Here is a 16,801-nt window from a genome sequence, read left to right on the forward strand (position 1 = left end):
TGTAAGGACAGGCATTAAGGAAGAAAGTAGATGACGAAATAGAAAGGTTACGGCGCGAAGGCATTATCAGACCAGTACAGTTCTTGGAATGGGCAGCATCGGTGGTACCAATTTTGAAGCCAGACGGCTCGATACGTCTCTGTGGAGATTTCAAACAGACGGTAAACAAATACGCACTGCTGGACAAATACCCAATCCCGAAAATAGACGACCTATATGCCAAATTGGCAGGTGGGCTTTTGTTCACGAAACTGGACATGAGCCACGCCTACCTGCAGTTAAAACTGGACAATGACTCCCAGAAGTTTGCTACGATCAACACCCTGAAGGGCCTTTTTCGTTATACTAGGCTACCTTTTGGAGTGTCATCAGCCTGCGCTATATTCCAGCGTACAATGGAAAATATTCTGCAGGGACTACCGCAGGTGGCGATTTATTTGGACGATGTCTTAATCACGGGTAGGACAAACAGGGAACACGTAAGGAACCTGGAGGAAGTGCTCAGGCGTTTCGCAAAGGCAGGCGTACGGCTAAAAAGGGAAAAATGTGTTTTTCTGGCCCCACAAGTGACGTACCTGGGATATAAAGTAGACGACTCGGGCTTACACCCATTAGAAGACCGAGTAAGGGCAATAAATGAAGCCCCAGCTCCCACCACGGACGAGGAGTTACAATCATTTCTAGGGTTGGTAACCTATTATGGAAAATTTATTGAAAATAGGGCATCCATTCTAGAACCCCTCCACCAGCTACTAAAAAAGGGGCAAGAATGGAAATGGTCCGCCCGCCAAAACCGAGCATTTAGGGACATTAAGGAACAGCTGTCATCCGAAAATGTCCTAGAGCAATATGACCCAAGGAAGGAGTTGGTGGTCACTTGTGATGCATCCCCCTACGGGGTAGGAGCCATCTTAGCCCATAGAGGAAGGAATGGGGAAGAACGGCCAATAGCCTATGCTTCGAGGAGCTTGGCGATGGCTGAGAGGAAGTACGCCCAAATCGAGAAGGAAGGACTGGCGGTGATATTCGCAGTAAAGAAATTTCACCAGTATCTGTACGGGCGGAAATTCACTATAGTGACGGACCATAAGCCGTTATTAGGGTTATTAAAAGAAGACAAGTCAATACCCCCGATTGCATCAGCTAGAATCCAATGCTGGGCGTTACTACTGGCGGTGTATAGATACGTTCTGGAGCACAAACTGGGAATGCGAGTAGCAAATGCTTTGAGCAGGCTTCCCCTCCCAGACACTCTCCCGCAAATACCAAAAGTAGAGGAGACAGTAATGACTCTAAATTTTTTGGGACACCCTACCAGTAGACGCACAACATATTCGGTTCTGGACGCAAAAAGACCCAGTTTTAGCCAAGATGAAGCATTTACTGCTAACAGGGGAACTGGAAAGACCAGTGGAGCCCCAGATGCACCCATACTGGAGCAGAAGGGACCAAATAACCGTAGAAGACAGTATATTATTATGGGGAGCCGGGTAATAGTCCCAGCTCAGGGCCGTCAGGCAATCTTAACCGAGTTACATCACGGCCACCCAGGGGTGTCTAAAATGAAGATGCTAGCTCGAAGCTACGTTTGGTGGCCAGGTTTGGACACAGACATAGCAGCCTTGGTACGTCGGTGCCAGGAGCGCCAACAGGGGCAAAGAGTGCCACCAGCGGCGCCATTGCACCCGTGGGAATGGCCAGGCAGACCGTGGACCCTGCCTGCATATTGACCATGCCGGCCCTTTCATGGGCTCAGTGTTTTTGGTGATAGTGGACGCCCACTCCAAATGATTGGACGTCCACCGGGTAAACGCGGCAAGCACAGCATCGACAATTGAAAAGCTCAGGGCCTCGTTTGCAACACATGGACTTCCGGAGGTATTGGTGTCGGAGAACGGAACGGCATTCACAAGTGGGGAATTTGGAAAATTCCTGAAGGAAAACGGAGTCCGTCACATCAAAACGGCCCCTTACCATCCAGCGACCAACGGCCTGGCAGAGAGAGCGGTCCAGACACTTAAAGCGGGACTCAAGAAGCAGCCGGCAGCGTCAATGGACACAAAGCTCTCCCGCTGGCTGTTTGATTACAGGACCACACCGCATTCCACAACGGGCATACCGCCAGCTGAACTCTTAATGGGAAGGCGGCTGCGAACGAGGCTGAGTCTCCTTTTCCCAAATTTAACGGGGAAAGTGGGAAACAACAGGAGGCCCAACATAGGGGGCATGATAATAGTCGGCAGCAGAGACATTTCCAGGTGGGGGCACCGGTTTGGGTCAAGAATTATGGGAATGGACCAACGTGGGTCAAAGGCATGGTAGAGTCCCAAACAGGGCCCATATCCTATGAGGTTTCGATAGGAGGTAAGGTGCTGAAGAAACAACTAAACCAAATAAGGGCAGCGGAACCACACCTGGAGGCAGGCGAAGCAGGACCGCCTCAAGCTGGGATAGCCCAGACGGAAAGGATACCCACACCCCAGCCCCGAGCAATTTCTCCAGACCCCGTCATCCAGTCATCAGAGTCGGAGATGGACACGCTCAACGAGGCGGCCGCAACACCTCTCCCCAAGGAGGAGGAAGAACAACTTCCAAGGAGGTCGTCAAGGAAAAGACGGGCACCTATAAGGTACACCCTGCCCACGTCGGAGAACGACCCGGCGGACGACACAGAGGTGACAGACCCAGACATGAGGAGCAGGAAGAAGCTCAGAGGAATGCCAGCTGGCAGGAATTCCTCGGACCTTGGGGGGGGGGGGGGGGTGTGTGTAATGAACTCCAATTGGCTTTATTGGTTTGCCAATTGGAGTATGAGCTCCCTCAATGATAGCTCATTGAGGGGGCCCATATAATCACCTGTGTAGGCTTTGTGAGCCAGTCTTAAGTTGACTGGACTGCTAGCAGCACTGTTTGTAGCTGCTCCTGTAATATCGTTATTGCAAATAAATATTGGTGTGGTGACGGAACTCCTGCCTCCCGCTACTACATCTACACTAGCCAACACATCCCATTCAAGTGGCCTCCAACTGTTTTGACAAGGAATGGATGACAAGGGTGGCACGTGGTGCAGTGGGTTAGCATTGCTGTCTCACGGCGCCCGAGGACGCAAGTTCGATTCTGGGTCACTGTCTGCGTGGAGTTTGCACATTCTCCACACGTGTTTGCATGGGTTCTCCCCCCCCCCCCCCCCCCCCCCCCACCCACACACACAACCCAATGATGTGCAGGGTAGGTGGATTGAACACGCTAAATTTCCCCTTAATTGGAAAAAATGAATTGGATACTCTAAATTCTTTTTAAAAGCCAAGGAAGCAGAGGTGAAACAAGGGATTTTATTTTTTGTGGAACCCCGTAGCCAGTTGCTGCGATTCAAACACATTGCCTGAAACAAAATGGAGTGGCACAGATCCAATAGTAACTTTCACAGACAACTGGGTAAATCCGTCCATTTATCACATAGGGGTCACTTCAGGAAGCAAAGTGTCGTACACACCCCTGTCTGCATCAATGGTGCCAAGGTGGAGATGGTTGACCGCTTCAAATTCCTAGATGTTTCCTCGATGTAAACATCACGAACAATCTGTCCTGGTCCACCCACGTCAACGCCACAACCAAGAAAGCACAACAGCGCATAAATTTCCTCCGGAAATTAAGGAAATTCGGTTTGTCCACATTGACTCTTACCAATTTTTACAGATGCACCATAGAAAGCATCCTATCTGGCTGCATCACAGCCTGGTATGGCAACTGCTCGGCCCAAGATTGTACGAAACTACAGAGAATCATGAACACAGCCCAGTCCATCACGCGAACCCACCTCCTATCCATTGACTCTGTCTACACCTCCCGCTGCCTTGGGAAAGCAGGTAGCATAATCAAAGACCCCTCCCATCGGGCAGAAGATACAAAAGTCTGAGAACACGCACCAATAGATTCAAAAACAGCTTCTTCGCCGCTGTTACCAGACTCCTGAATGACCCTCTTATGGACCAAACTGATCTCTTCACACATATTCTCCTGTTCCCCATATCCCTTTAACCTGTTTTTAAAAAAATCAGAAATATATAATGTTTATATATGCATATACGAAGATTGGTGGAGTTGTGGATAGTGAGGAGGGCTGTTGTCGGCTGCAAAGAGACAGAGATAGGATGCAGAGCTGGGCTCAGAAGTGGCAAATGGAGTTTAACCCTGAAAAGTGTGACGTTGTCCATTTTGGAAGGACAAATATGAATGCGGAATACAGGGTCAACGGTAGGGTTCTTGGCCATGTGGAGGAGCAAAGAGATTTTGGGGTCTATGTTCATAGACCTTTGAAAGTTGCCACTCGAGTGGATAGAGCTGTGCAAAAGGCCTATGGTGTGCTCGTGTTCATTAGCAGAGGGATTGAATTTAAGAGCTGTGAGGTGATGATGCAGCTGTACAAAACCTTGGTACGGCCACATTTGGAGTACTGTGCGCAGTTCTGGTCGCCTTATTTTAGGAAGGATGTGGAAGCTTTGGAAAAGGTGCAAAGGAGATTTACCAGGATGTTGCCTGGAATGGAGAGTAGGTCTTGCGAGGAAAGGTTGAGGGTGCTCGGCCTTTTCGCATTAGAACGGAGAAGGATGAGGGACGACTTGATAGAGGTTTATAAGATGATCAGGGGAATAGATAGAGTAGACAGTCAGAGACTTTTTCTCCAGGTGGAACAAACCATTACAAGGGGACATAAATTTAAGGTGAATGGTGGAAGATATAGGGGGGATATCAGAGGTAGGTTCTTTACCCAGAGAGTAGTGGGGGCATGGAATGCACTGCCTGTGGTAGTAGTTGAGTCGGAAACATTAGGGACCTTCAAGCGGCTATTGGATAGGTACATGGATTACGGTAGAATAATGGAGTGCAGATTAATTTGTTCTTAATCCAGGACAAAAGTTCGGCACAACATCGTGGGCCGAAGGGCCTGTTCTGTGCTGTATTTTTCTATGTTCTCTACTGAGTAGTACTACACTCTGATGCTTCACCCGATGTCTGTGTCTATGTATTTACCTTGTGTATTTATTGTATGTCCTATGTTTTTTCATGTATGGAATGATCTGTTTGGACTGTACGCAGAACAATACTTTTCACTGTACCTTGGTACACACGACAATAAATTAAATCCAATGATTGTTTGTTGACTACCTTCATATCAACCATCAGGTTTCGTTTTGCATTTGGCCGGAGGTTTTACACATTGACACCCTCCCTGCCATTAACCTTCCCCATCAATTCTGGCTGGTGATGAGCAGCAATGTATGCTGGCATAGATTCCCTACATAGAGTCTAAGATGTTACAGGATGGAAACAGGCCCTTCGGCCCAGCTTGTTCATGCTGCCCAGTTTCTATCACTAAGCTAATCCCACTTGCCCGCATTTTGCCCAGGGATGTACTTCTGAGGCTGTATAATGCTCTGGTCAGACCCCATTTGGAGTATTGTGAGCAGTTTTGGGCCCCGCACCTAAGGAAGGATGTGCTGGCCTTGGAAAGGGTCCAGAGGAGGTTCCCAAGAGTGATCCCTGGAATGAAGAACTTGTCGTATGAGGAATGGTTGAGGACTCTGGGTCTGTACACGTTGGAGTTTAGAAGGATGAGGGGGGATCTTATTGAAACTTACAGGATACTGCGAGGTCTGGATAGAGTGGACGTGGAGAGAATGTGTCCACTTGTAGGATAAACTAGAACCAGAGGACACAATCTCAGACTAAAGGGACGATCCTTTAAAACAGAGATGAGGAGAAATTTCTTCAGCCAGAGGGTGGTGAATCTGTGGAACTCTTTGCCGCAGAAGGCTGTGGAGGCCAAATCACTGCGTGTCTTTAACACAGAGCTAGATCAATAAGGGGAGGAGTCAGGAGAATGGGGATGAGAAATATATCAGTCATGATTGAATGGCAGAGCAACTCGATGGGTCGAGTGGCCTAATTCTACTCCTATGTCTATGGCGTTATATCCCTCTCTACCCACCCTGTCCATGTAACTGTCTAACTGCTTTTTAAAGGACAAAATCATACCCGCCTCTACCACTGCCTCTGGCAGCTCATTCCAGATGCTCACCACTCTCTGTGTGAAGAAATTTCCCCTCTGGTCTCTTTTGTATCTCTCCCCTCTCACCTTAAACCTATGCCCTCTAGTTCTAGACTCCCCTACCTTTGGAAAAGATGTTGACTATCTACCTTATCGATGCTCCTCATTATTTCATAGATCTCTATAAGATCACCCCTAAGCCTCCTACGCTCCAGGGAAAAAGTCCCAGCCTATCCAGCCTCTCCTTATAACTCAGACCATCAAGTCCTGGTAGCATCCTCGTAAATCGCTTCTGCACTCTTTCTAGTTTAACAATATCCTTCCTATAATAGGGTGACCAGAACTGAACACAGTATTCCATGTGTGGTCTTACCAATGTCCTGTACAACTTCAACAAGACGTCCCAACTGCTGTATTCAATATTCTGACCAATTAAACCTAGCCTGCTGAATGCCTTCTTCACCACCCTGTCCACCTGCAACTCCACCTTCAAGGAGCTATGAACCTGTACCCCTAGATCTCTTTGTTCTGTAACTCTCCCCAACTCCCTCCATTAACTGAGTTGGTCCTACCCTGATTCAATCTACCAAAATGCATCACCTCACATTTATCCAAATTACACTCCATCTGCCATTCATCGGCCCACTGGCCCAATTGGTCAAGACCCTGTTGCAATCTTATATATTTTTTAAAATACCCAATGATTATTTTTCCAATTAAGTGTCAATTTAGTGTGTCCAATCCACCTTTCCTGCACATCTTTTTGGGTTGTGGGGGTGAGACCCACGCAGACAATGTGCAAACTCCACACGGACAGTGACCCGGGATTTGAGCTTTGGTCCTCAGCGACGCAGTTTCAATCTTATATAACCTTCTTGACTATCCACTATGCCACCGATCTTGGTCATCTGCAAACTTACTAACCTTATTCCTGTACCAGCCTCCCCGAACAGGCGCCGGAATGTGGCGACTAGGGGCTTTTCACAGTAACTTCATTTGAAGCCTACTTGTGACAATGAGCGATTTTCATTTCATTTCATTCATGCCCCCTACATTCTCATCCAAATCATTAATATATATCACAAATAACAGTGGCCCCAGCACCGATCCCTGAGGCACACCGCTGCTCACAGGCCTCCAGTTTGAAAAACAACCCTCCACAACCACCCTTTAGCTTCGGCCGCCAAGCTAATTTTGTGTCCAATTGGCTACCTCGCCCTGGATTCCGTGAGATTTAACCTTTTACAACAACCGACCATGCGGTATCTTTTCAAAGAACTTGCTAAAGTCCAAAGACCAGACAAAGAAAATTACAGCACAGGAACAGGCCCTTCGGCCCTCCCAGCCTGCGCCGATCCAGATCCTTCATCTAAACCTGTCTCCTATTTTCCAAGGATCTACTTCCCTCTGTTCCCCGCCCGTTCATATATCTGTCTAGATGCATCTTAAATGATGCTATCGTGCCCGCCTCTACCACCTCCGCTGGCAAAGCGTTCCAGGCACCCACCACCCTCTGCGTAAAAAACTTTCCACGCACATCTCCCTTAAACTTTCCCCCTCTCACCTTGAAATCGTGACCCCTTGTAATTGACACCCCTACTTTTGGAAAAAGCTTGTTGCTATCTACCCTGTCCATACCTCTCATAATTTTGTAGACAATGTCGACCGCACTCCCCTCATCTACAGTGCAGAATGAGGCCATTCGGCCCATTGAGTCGACAGCATAGCTCTGAAAGAGCACTTTACCTCGGTCCATTCTCCCGCCCTATCCCCGTAACCCTATCTAACCTGCTCATCTTTGGATACCAAGAGGCAATTTATCATGGTCAATCCACCTAATCTGTACATCTTTGGACTGTGGGAGGAAACCGGAGCACCCGGAGGAAACCCACGCAGACACGGGGAGAACATGCAGACTCCGCACAGACAGTAACCCAAGCCGGGAATCGAACCTGGGACCCTGGCGCTGTGAGTCCTGGGGAGGAGCGTGAACTCTCAGGGGCAGGAGAGCTGAGCCACTCCAGCTAAAGAGAGTTGGGTAAATCCTTGAGAAGAGAAACTTGCAGGGCCAATGGGGAAAGGGTAAGGGCAGTGGAACTAATTGGATCATTCTTTCAAAGAGCCAGCACAGACGCAATAGGCTGAGTGGCCTCTTTCAGTGTTTCATTGCTGTATTCCTCAGCGCCGTGAGGCAGCAGTGCTAACCACTGCGTCGCCGTGCCGCCCCAGAATTAGCATTTACATAGCAACTTTCAGGACAACCAATGACTGTTGCGACATAAATCGTAGAATTCATAGATCATAGAATTTACAGTGCAGAAGGAGGCCATTCGGCCCATCAAGTCTTGACCGGCTCTTGGAAAGGGCACCCTACTTAAGCCTGAATATGTCGAGCATTTTCTATTTATTTCTGATTCTCAGCACCTGCAGTATTTTGCTTTTGAATTTGTCACCTGATGTAGTTGCAGGACTTTGCTCCGTTCGACAGTCAGCAGTAAATTGAAAAACACGATACAATTCACTACAATCTGGGCAGTGAGAGTATTTACTTTCAGCGAATGGAGTGAAGGACTGAGGTGAGTGCTACATAGAGTAGATACCGAGCTTCAACCTCCCAGTCCTGCAAAAGGCAAATCAAACCTCGGCACATCCATTTGCGTCATGCAGGCGTATGTTATATAAAACTCTAACCTGCCCACGTGCACCAAGTTCCATCCACCCATCATTCCTGTTCTCGCTGACCTACTTTGACTCCAGAGCTGCCATTTCAAAATTCTTGACCAGGTTTCCAGATCCTGCCTCTTCCCTAGACGGGCAGCACGGTAGCATTGTGGATAGCACAATGGCTTCACAGCTCCAGGGTCCCAGGTTCGATTCCGGCTTGGGTCACTGTCTGTGCGGAGTCTGCACATCCTCCCCCTGTGTGCGTGGGTTTCCTCCGGGTGCTCCGGTTTCCTCCCACAGTCCAAAGATGTGCGGGTTAGGTGGATTGGCCATGATAAATTGCCCTTAGTGTACAAAAAATTGCCCTTCGTGTTGGGTTGGGTTATTGGGATGGGGAGGTGTTGATCTTGGGTAGGGTGCTCTTTCCAAGAGCCGGTGCAGACCCGATGGGCCGAATGGCCTCCTTCTCCACTGTAAATTCTATGATCTATCTCTGTGATGGTCTTCAACCCCACAAGCGTCTTGAGATATCCAAACTCCTCGCTTTCTGGTCACTTGATCATCCCCAATTTCCATGCTCCAGGGCTCTGAGCCATGGAATTCCATCCCGAAACCTCCCTGACTTTCCTCCTTTAAGATGCTGCATAAAACCCATCTCTGTGACCAAACTCCACCTCCATACACCCAGAATGCCTAGATCCACGGTAATTCGCATACCGCCACAACCGGTCCACAGCAGACGCCATCTCCCTGGCCCTACACTCATCCCTGGAGCATCCCCCATCAGACTCCTATTTATTGACTGCAGCTCCGCCTTCAACACCATAATCCCAGCGAAGATCATATCAAAGCTCCAAAACCTAGGACTTGGCTCCTCACTCTGCAACTGGATCCTCGACTTTCTAACCCACAGACCACAATCAGTAAGAATAAAAAACAACAAATCCTCCACAATAATCCTCAATACCGGGGCCCCGCAAGGCTGCGTACTTAGCCCCCTACTCTACTCACTGTACACATACGACTGCGTGGCAAAACGTGGTTCCAACTCCATCTACAAGATTGCTGGCGATACGACCATAGTGGGCCGGATCTCTAATAACGACGAGTCAGAATACAGGAGGGAGATAGAGAACCTAGTGGAGTGGTGTAATGACAACAAACTCTCCCTCAATGCCAGCAAAACTAAAGAGCTGGTCATTGACTTCAGGAAGCAAAGTACTGTACATACCCCTATCAGCATCAACGGGGCCGAGGTAGAGATGGTGAACAGCTTCAAATTCCTAGGGATGCACATCACCAACAATCTGTCCTGGTCCACCCACGTTGACGCTACCACCAAGAAAGCACAACAGCGCCTTTACTTCCTCAGGAAACCAAGGAAATTCGGCATGTCCACATTAACCCTTACCAACTTTTACAGATGCACCATAGAAAGCATCCTATCTGGCTGCATCACAGCCTGGTATGGCAACTGCTCGGCCCAGGACCGCAAGGAACTTCAGAGAGTCGTGAATACCGTCCAGTCCATCACATGAACCTGCCTCCCATCCATTGACTCTCTACACCTCCCACTGCCTGGGGAAAGCGGGCAGCATAATTAAAGACCCCTTCCACCTGACTTACTCGCTCTTCCAACTTCTGCCATCAGGCAGGGGATACAAAACTCTGAGAACACGCACGAACAGACTCAAAAACAGCTTCTTCCCCGCTGTTACCAGACTCCTGAATGACCCTCTAATGGACTGACCTGATTAACACTACACCCTGTATGCTTCACCCGATGCCGGTGTCTATGTATTTACATTGTATACCCTGTGTTGCCCTATTATGTATTTTCTTTTCATGTACGGAATGATCTGTTTGAGCTGCTCACAAAAAAAATACTTTCACTGTACCTCGGTACACGTGACAATAAACAAATCCAATCTAACTTTAGGTCACTGCCCTAATATCTCTTTGTGCGTCGAGCTTTGTCTGATGATGCTCCTGTGAAGAGCCTTGGGATGTTTTACATTTATATCGCACCATTGTTAATGCCATGGAGTCAGAGCATTACAGCAGAAAAAGTGGCTCCTCATCCCATCATGTCTGCGTCGGCCATCGGGCACCTATCTGTTCGAATCCCATTTTCCTTGTATGCCGTGGCGTTTCAACGGTTCATCTAAATGCTTCTTCAAAGATGTGAGGGTTTCCGCCCCCACCACCCCTTCAGGCAGCGAGTTCCAAACTCCCGCCACCCTCTGGGTGAATATGTTTTTTGTCAAATCCTCTCTAAATCTCTTTCCCCTTACCTTAAATCTGTGCCCCCTGGTTATTAGCCCCTCTACTAAAGGTTTCTTCCTATCCGCCCAATCTATGTCCCTCATAATTTTGTGCAACTCAAACGAGACCCCCCCCCCCCCAGCCTTCTCTGCTCCAGGGAAAACAACCCCAGCCTAACCAGCCTCTCTCCACAGCTGAAATCTTCCAGACCAGGCAGCATCCTGGTAAATCTCCTCTGCGCCCTCTCCAGTGCAATCACATCCTTCCTATAATGTTGATGAGCACACGGTGGACGTGGCAATAATGTTCGCCTGATAGTGCAGTGCAGTGCAGTGCAGAGGAGTACAGCCCAGAGAGTCAACTTGCCAACCAGTCAGCATCTTTTTTCTTGTTGTATCAATTGTTCCGATAGCTTGAAATTTGGTATTCTTGTGTTTGTCCTGATGAGTGTCAGATGAAAAGCTTCAACAACATCTCTCTTTTCAGCGATACACTAAGGTTATTGCTTCACGCTGTGATTTCATTTTGTATTAGTTGTGGTCCTTTTAAACAAAGGCAATGCTTTTCATAGAATCGCCACAGTGCAGAAGCAGCCCACGGGGTCTGCACCAACCCTCCGAATGACCACCCTACCTAGGACCACTCCCCCGCCCTCTCCCCGTAACCCCACCTAACCTGCGCATCTTATGGACACCAAGGGGCAATTTAGCACGGCCAACCCACCTAACCTGCGCATCTTTGGACTGTGGAAGGAAACCGGGGCACCCGGAGGAAACTCACTCAGACACAAAACTCTCACCCGAGGCTGGAATTGAACCCGGTACCCAGGAGTGGTGAGGCAGCAGTGCTAACCACTGTACCACTGAGACAAACCTGTCATCCTTAATTTAGAAAGGATCAAACAGATTCAATCTATTAAATGGGTTTCGGGTGGGCAGCACGGTGACGCAGTGGGTTAGCCCTGCTGCCTCACAGCGCCGAGGTCCCAGGTTCGATCCCGGCTCTGGGTCACTGTCCGTGTGGAGTTCGCACATTCTCCCCGTGTCTGCGTGGCTCTCGCCCCCACAACCCAAAGATGTGCAGGTTAGGTGGATTGAAGACGCTAAATTGCCCCTTAATTGGAAAAAAATGAATTGGGTACACTAAATTTCTAAAACAAACAAAAATAATGGGTTGGGAGGTCGATTGATAAACGCACAAAGCTTGTAACCTGCACTGACCCGGTCCCGAGGATTTATTGTGCCTGCAGCCACAAAAATAATCTGCCCTTTCTCAGCCGCAGTTTAACGTTCAGGCTCGTTCCTAATGGCCCTCCAGGCTCAAAAACAAAATCGTAAATTTGCCAACTGTGAGAGAGGACGGAGAGAGTCAAAGTGGATTTTCACTGTGTGGCTGACATCTCTTAAAAAAAAAACCCCATCTCTTGATCCTCTTTACTGTTTTCGATCAACATGACAAAAGGTCAGAGACTGCAGGGTGGGTTTGTCCGGGGAAGCTCTGACCCTCTCTCTCTTTCTCTCGGTGAGGAAACAGGAGGGAGACCATTCAGCCCATCGAGACTGCTCCGCAATTCAATCAGGTTGCAGCTGATTTGCAATGGTGGTGGCGGGGCGTGGGGAGGGGGGGGGGGGGGGTCTTTGAAACAAATGTATTTCTATTTGAATGGGCAGTAATGGGATAGCTCCATTCACAGAGACAGTACTGGCATGATGGGCCGAATAGGCTCCTGACTTATGCACTTTACAATTCTATAGAGAAAGAAGTTGAAAGAAAAGCCCAAACAGTCATCTGAACAAAGACAAATATCACAGGATTTCTGAAGGAAGTGAGGCTGGGGAAGCTGGACATTCTGCATACACACACACACACACACACACACACACAGTAAGTAGTTTTTAATCAGCTGGTATTTGTAAAATGTGTATCAGATAAACATACAGAGACATGAGGGCAAATGTAATATTTCAACAAATATGGTAAATACAAAGAGATTATTGAGTGGATGGGTATCGACATGCATGGAAAAGTACCTCCTGTTAACAATTAACCCCACAGGCATTAATATGCCTCGACAATGGCCTCTTTCATCATACAGGATCTGGGGCAGTTTGAAATGGAGACTGGCATCGTTAAAAAAAAAATCCCATGGCAGAGGAAGCCGGTGGCTGTACCGCAAGCACAGAGTGTTTCCAATTTACAAAGGTCGGTGCAGGCGGGTGTAGGGTTTCACAGAGACACAGAGGGCCCTGAGAGGGCAGGGGAAAAGGCAGCCAGCACAGGGAGAGAGAGAGAAAGGGAGACGCAGAGTCAGGAGGAGGGGAGGGCGAGGAGGGCGTGAGGGAAAGGAGGGGCGAGGGAAAGGAGGGTGCGAGGGCAAGGAGGGGCGAGGGCAAGGAGGGGCGAGGGCAAGGAGGGGCGAGGGCGAGGGGCGAGGGCAAGGAGGGGCGAGGGCAAGGAGGGGCGAGGGCAAGGAGGGGCGAGGGCAAGGAGGGGCGAGGGCAAGGAGGGGCGAGGGCAAGGAGGGGCGAGGGCAAGGAGGGTGCGAGGGCAAGGAGGGGCGAGGGCAAGGAGGGGCGAGGGCAAGGAGGGTGCGAGGGCAAGGAGGGGCGAGGGCAAGGAGGGGCGAGGGCAAGGAGGGGCGAGGGCAAGGAGGGGCGAGGGCAAGGAGGGGCGAGGGCAAGGAGGGGCGAGGGCAAGGAGGGGCGAGGGCAAGGAGGGGCGAGGGCAAGGAGGGGCGAGGGCAAGGAGGGGCGAGGGCAAGGAGGGGGGAGGGCAAGGAGGGGGCGAGGGCAAGGAGGGGCGAGGGCAAGGAGGGGCGAGGGCAAGGAGGGTGCGAAGGGGTGAGGAGGGTGCAAGGTGGGTGAGGGGGGTGCAAGGGAGAGCGCATTGGTGAGGAGGGTGCGAGGGTGAGCGTGGTAGCGAGGAGGGCAGGTACAGTGGCGAGGAGGGCAGGGTGGCGAGGAGGGTGCGATGGAGAGGAGGGCGCAGTGGCGAGGAGGGCGCCAGGGCAGGCCTGGTGGTGAGGAGGGCACCAGGACAGGTGAGTGGTCCACCAGGGAGGGTGAGGGAAGGCACCGGGTGATGGAGGGCACGAGGGAATGCACATGGGCGATGGGGGATGCAGAACGCACGGGCCAGGGCGAAAGGGCGGGTGAAGAGTGAGAACGAGGGTCGAGAGAGTGGGCGTGAGGACGGGGTAGGCACGAGGGAGAAGAGGGCACAAGGGAGCGAGAGGGAGGTGAGGATGGGATGGATGGCGGGAGCGTGGAACACATGAAGGAAAGCGTGGACAAGAGAGAAGGATAAAGGAAGGGATCGAAGGTTCAAGGGAGGAAAGGAGACAGAGGGGGGAGAGAGGAGACTGGAGAGAAACGGTAAAGAGGGAGAGTGGATGGTAAGCAGGGAGAAGGAGGGGTGGAAGCGAGGGGGAGGAGGAGGGAGAGAAGAGACGGGAGAAAGAGGGAAGGGGAAAGTGAAAGGTGGGAGGCAGGGCAGGGCTGGCTCAAGCAATCAGCGGCTGTCTGAAAGCAACAAAGCTGTGGGAGAGGATGTGAGAAGCGATGATGACTCCTGTCCCTGTGTGTGTGAGTTAGTGTGAGTGAGCATGTGTGTGTGTGAGTGAGTGTGTATCTGTATGCGTGTGTATCTGTGTGTGTGAATGTGTTTGTGAATGTGTTTGTGAATGTGTTTGTGTATCTGAGTGTGTGTGTGTGTTAGTGAGTGTGTGTCTGTGTGTTAGTGAGTGTGTGTCTGTGTCTGTGTGAGTCTGTGTGTGTGTGTGTCTGTGAGTGAGTGTGTCTGTGTGTGTGTCTGTGAGTGAGTGTGTGTCTGTGAGTGAGTGTGTGTGTCTGTGTGTGCGTGTCTGTGTGTGAGTGAGTGTGTGTGTCTGTGCGTGTGTGCCTGTGTGTGTGTGCCTGTGTGTGTGTGTCTGTGTGAGTGTGTGTGTCTGTGTGAGTGTGTGCGTGTGAGTGAATGTGTGTGTGTCTGTGTGTGAGTGAGTGTGTGTGTCTGTGTGAGTGAGTGTGTGTCTGTGTGTGAGTGTGTGTGTGCCTGTGTGTGAGTGAGTGTGTGCGTGTGAGTGAGTGTGTGTCTGTGTGTGTGTGTCTGTGTGTGAGTGAATGTGTGTGTCTGTGTGTGTGTGAATGAGTGTGTGCATGTGCGTGTGTCTGTGTCTGTGTGAGTGAGTGTGTGTCTGTGTGTGAGTGAGTGAGTGTCTGTGTGTGAGTGTGTGTGTGTCTGTGTGTGAGTGTGTGTCTGTGTGTGAGTGTGTGTCTGTGTGTGAGTGAGTGTGTGTCTGTGTGTGAGTGAGTGTGTGCATGTGTGAATGGGCGTGTGTCTGTGTCTCTGTGAGTGTGTGTGTCTGTGTCTCTGTGAGTCTGTGTCTCTGTGAGTGTGTGAGTGTGTGTGTCTGTGTCTCTGTGAGTGTGTGTCTGTGTCTCTGTGAGTGTGTGTGTCTGTGTGTGTCTGTGTCTCTGTGAGTGTGTGTGTCTGTGTCTCTGTGAGTGTGTGTGTCTGTGTCTCTGTGAGTGTGTGTGTCTGTGTGTGGGGGGTGTCTCCAGTGGGGCTGCCTTAATGAGAAGTTATCAATGGCAGGGTGCCCCCCTCCTATAATCTCCCTGTAGGGTGTAACCAAGGGGAGAGGGCACAGTCCTGTCTGTCTGTCTCCTGTCTGTCTGTCTGTCTGACTATCTGTGGTGCTCAGATCCCGACTGCTTGGCACATGCGTAAAAGCAGCAGCGTCCCCCAAAGTCCCAGCAACACACAAATCAAAACACAGAGAGAGAGAGAGAGAGAGCCTCTCCTCCTCCTCCTCTCCTCCTGCACACACACCATTGCAGCCTTACCTGGAACATGGGACATGAGTTGTGGTGCAGCCTCTGCCTGGCTCCTCTCTGCTCTGCTCGGTACACGGGAGAGGACTGCTCGCAGCCCAGTTCCAATCGCTGGCTTAAAGGTAGGCAAAGAGAGAGAGAGAGAGAGGGAGAGAGAGAGAGAGAGAGGAATTGTTGCTCCGGGGCTTTTAAACCCCCCAAGGCAAGGATCAGGATACAATTAGCTCATTGCAGCTTCTCGCGTCTAACCCAATGTGCAAAGAAAAGTTAGATTTAATTAACTGTGCACCCAGGTGCAGCACGGATTTCTCCCCCATTCCTTTTGTTCTGGGTTTTTATTGTGTTCCTGCTTTTTAAAAAAATTATTATTTCTATTTGACAATCAGTGTTTCCTTTCCAGCCCCAGCATTTCTCCCCTCTCCCCCTGCGCTACAGACAGGCTCCAATTGCTCATTACTCCCTCCCCAGCTCCAGCACAAAGCTGATTTTAATCGTTATGAGTTTTGATGTGATGTTTCCTGCGGGCGATTTCGCTGCAAATGGATCGAGCGTTTTCTTTGCCAGGAGACAAGAGAGAGAGGATGGAGAGAAGGAGAGAGAGAGAGAGGGTGGGGGGAAAAGAGGGGGAGGGAGGGAATGAGGGAGGGAAGGGAAGGGGGGGGGGGAGGAGAGAGGGGGACAGGCATGGGGAGGGAGAGAGGGAAAGAGATGGGGGAGAGGGATGGGGGGAGAGAGATGGGGTGAGGGAGAGGGATGGGGGAGAGAGATGGGGTGAGGGAGAGGGATGGGGAGAGAGAGGGGTGAGGAAGGGGGAGAGGGAGAGGATGGGGAGACAGATGGGGGTGAGGGAGAGGGATGGGGGTGGGGGATGGGGGGGGGAGGGGAGGGGGTGGGGGTGGGGGTGGGGGAGAGGGAGGGGGTGGGGGAGAGTGAGGGGGGAGAGGGATGGGGGCTGGGGCGAGAGGGTATGGGGGAGAGGGCCATGGGGGAG

At 50.5% G+C, this 16,801-nt stretch overlaps 1 protein-coding gene across 1 annotated transcript in view; it reads right to left on the reverse strand.

Moving 5' to 3' along the window:
• Positions 1–15,938, reverse strand: part of LOC119972211 (BTB/POZ domain-containing protein KCTD1) — a 196,681-nt gene extending 180,743 nt beyond the window's left edge. Inside the window, exon 1 of the mRNA XM_038808574.1 lies at positions 15,823–15,938. Within this exon, the coding sequence (XP_038664502.1) occupies positions 15,823–15,831 (9 nt within the window). The 5' untranslated portion in view covers positions 15,832–15,938. The remainder of the gene's footprint in view (positions 1–15,822) is intronic.
• Between the last annotated feature and the right edge of the window lie 863 nt (positions 15,939–16,801).

The sequence above is a fragment of the Scyliorhinus canicula genome, chromosome 10 (genome assembly GCF_902713615.1).
Source record: "Scyliorhinus canicula chromosome 10, sScyCan1.1, whole genome shotgun sequence".
Lineage (NCBI taxonomy): Eukaryota > Metazoa > Chordata > Chondrichthyes > Carcharhiniformes > Scyliorhinidae > Scyliorhinus > Scyliorhinus canicula.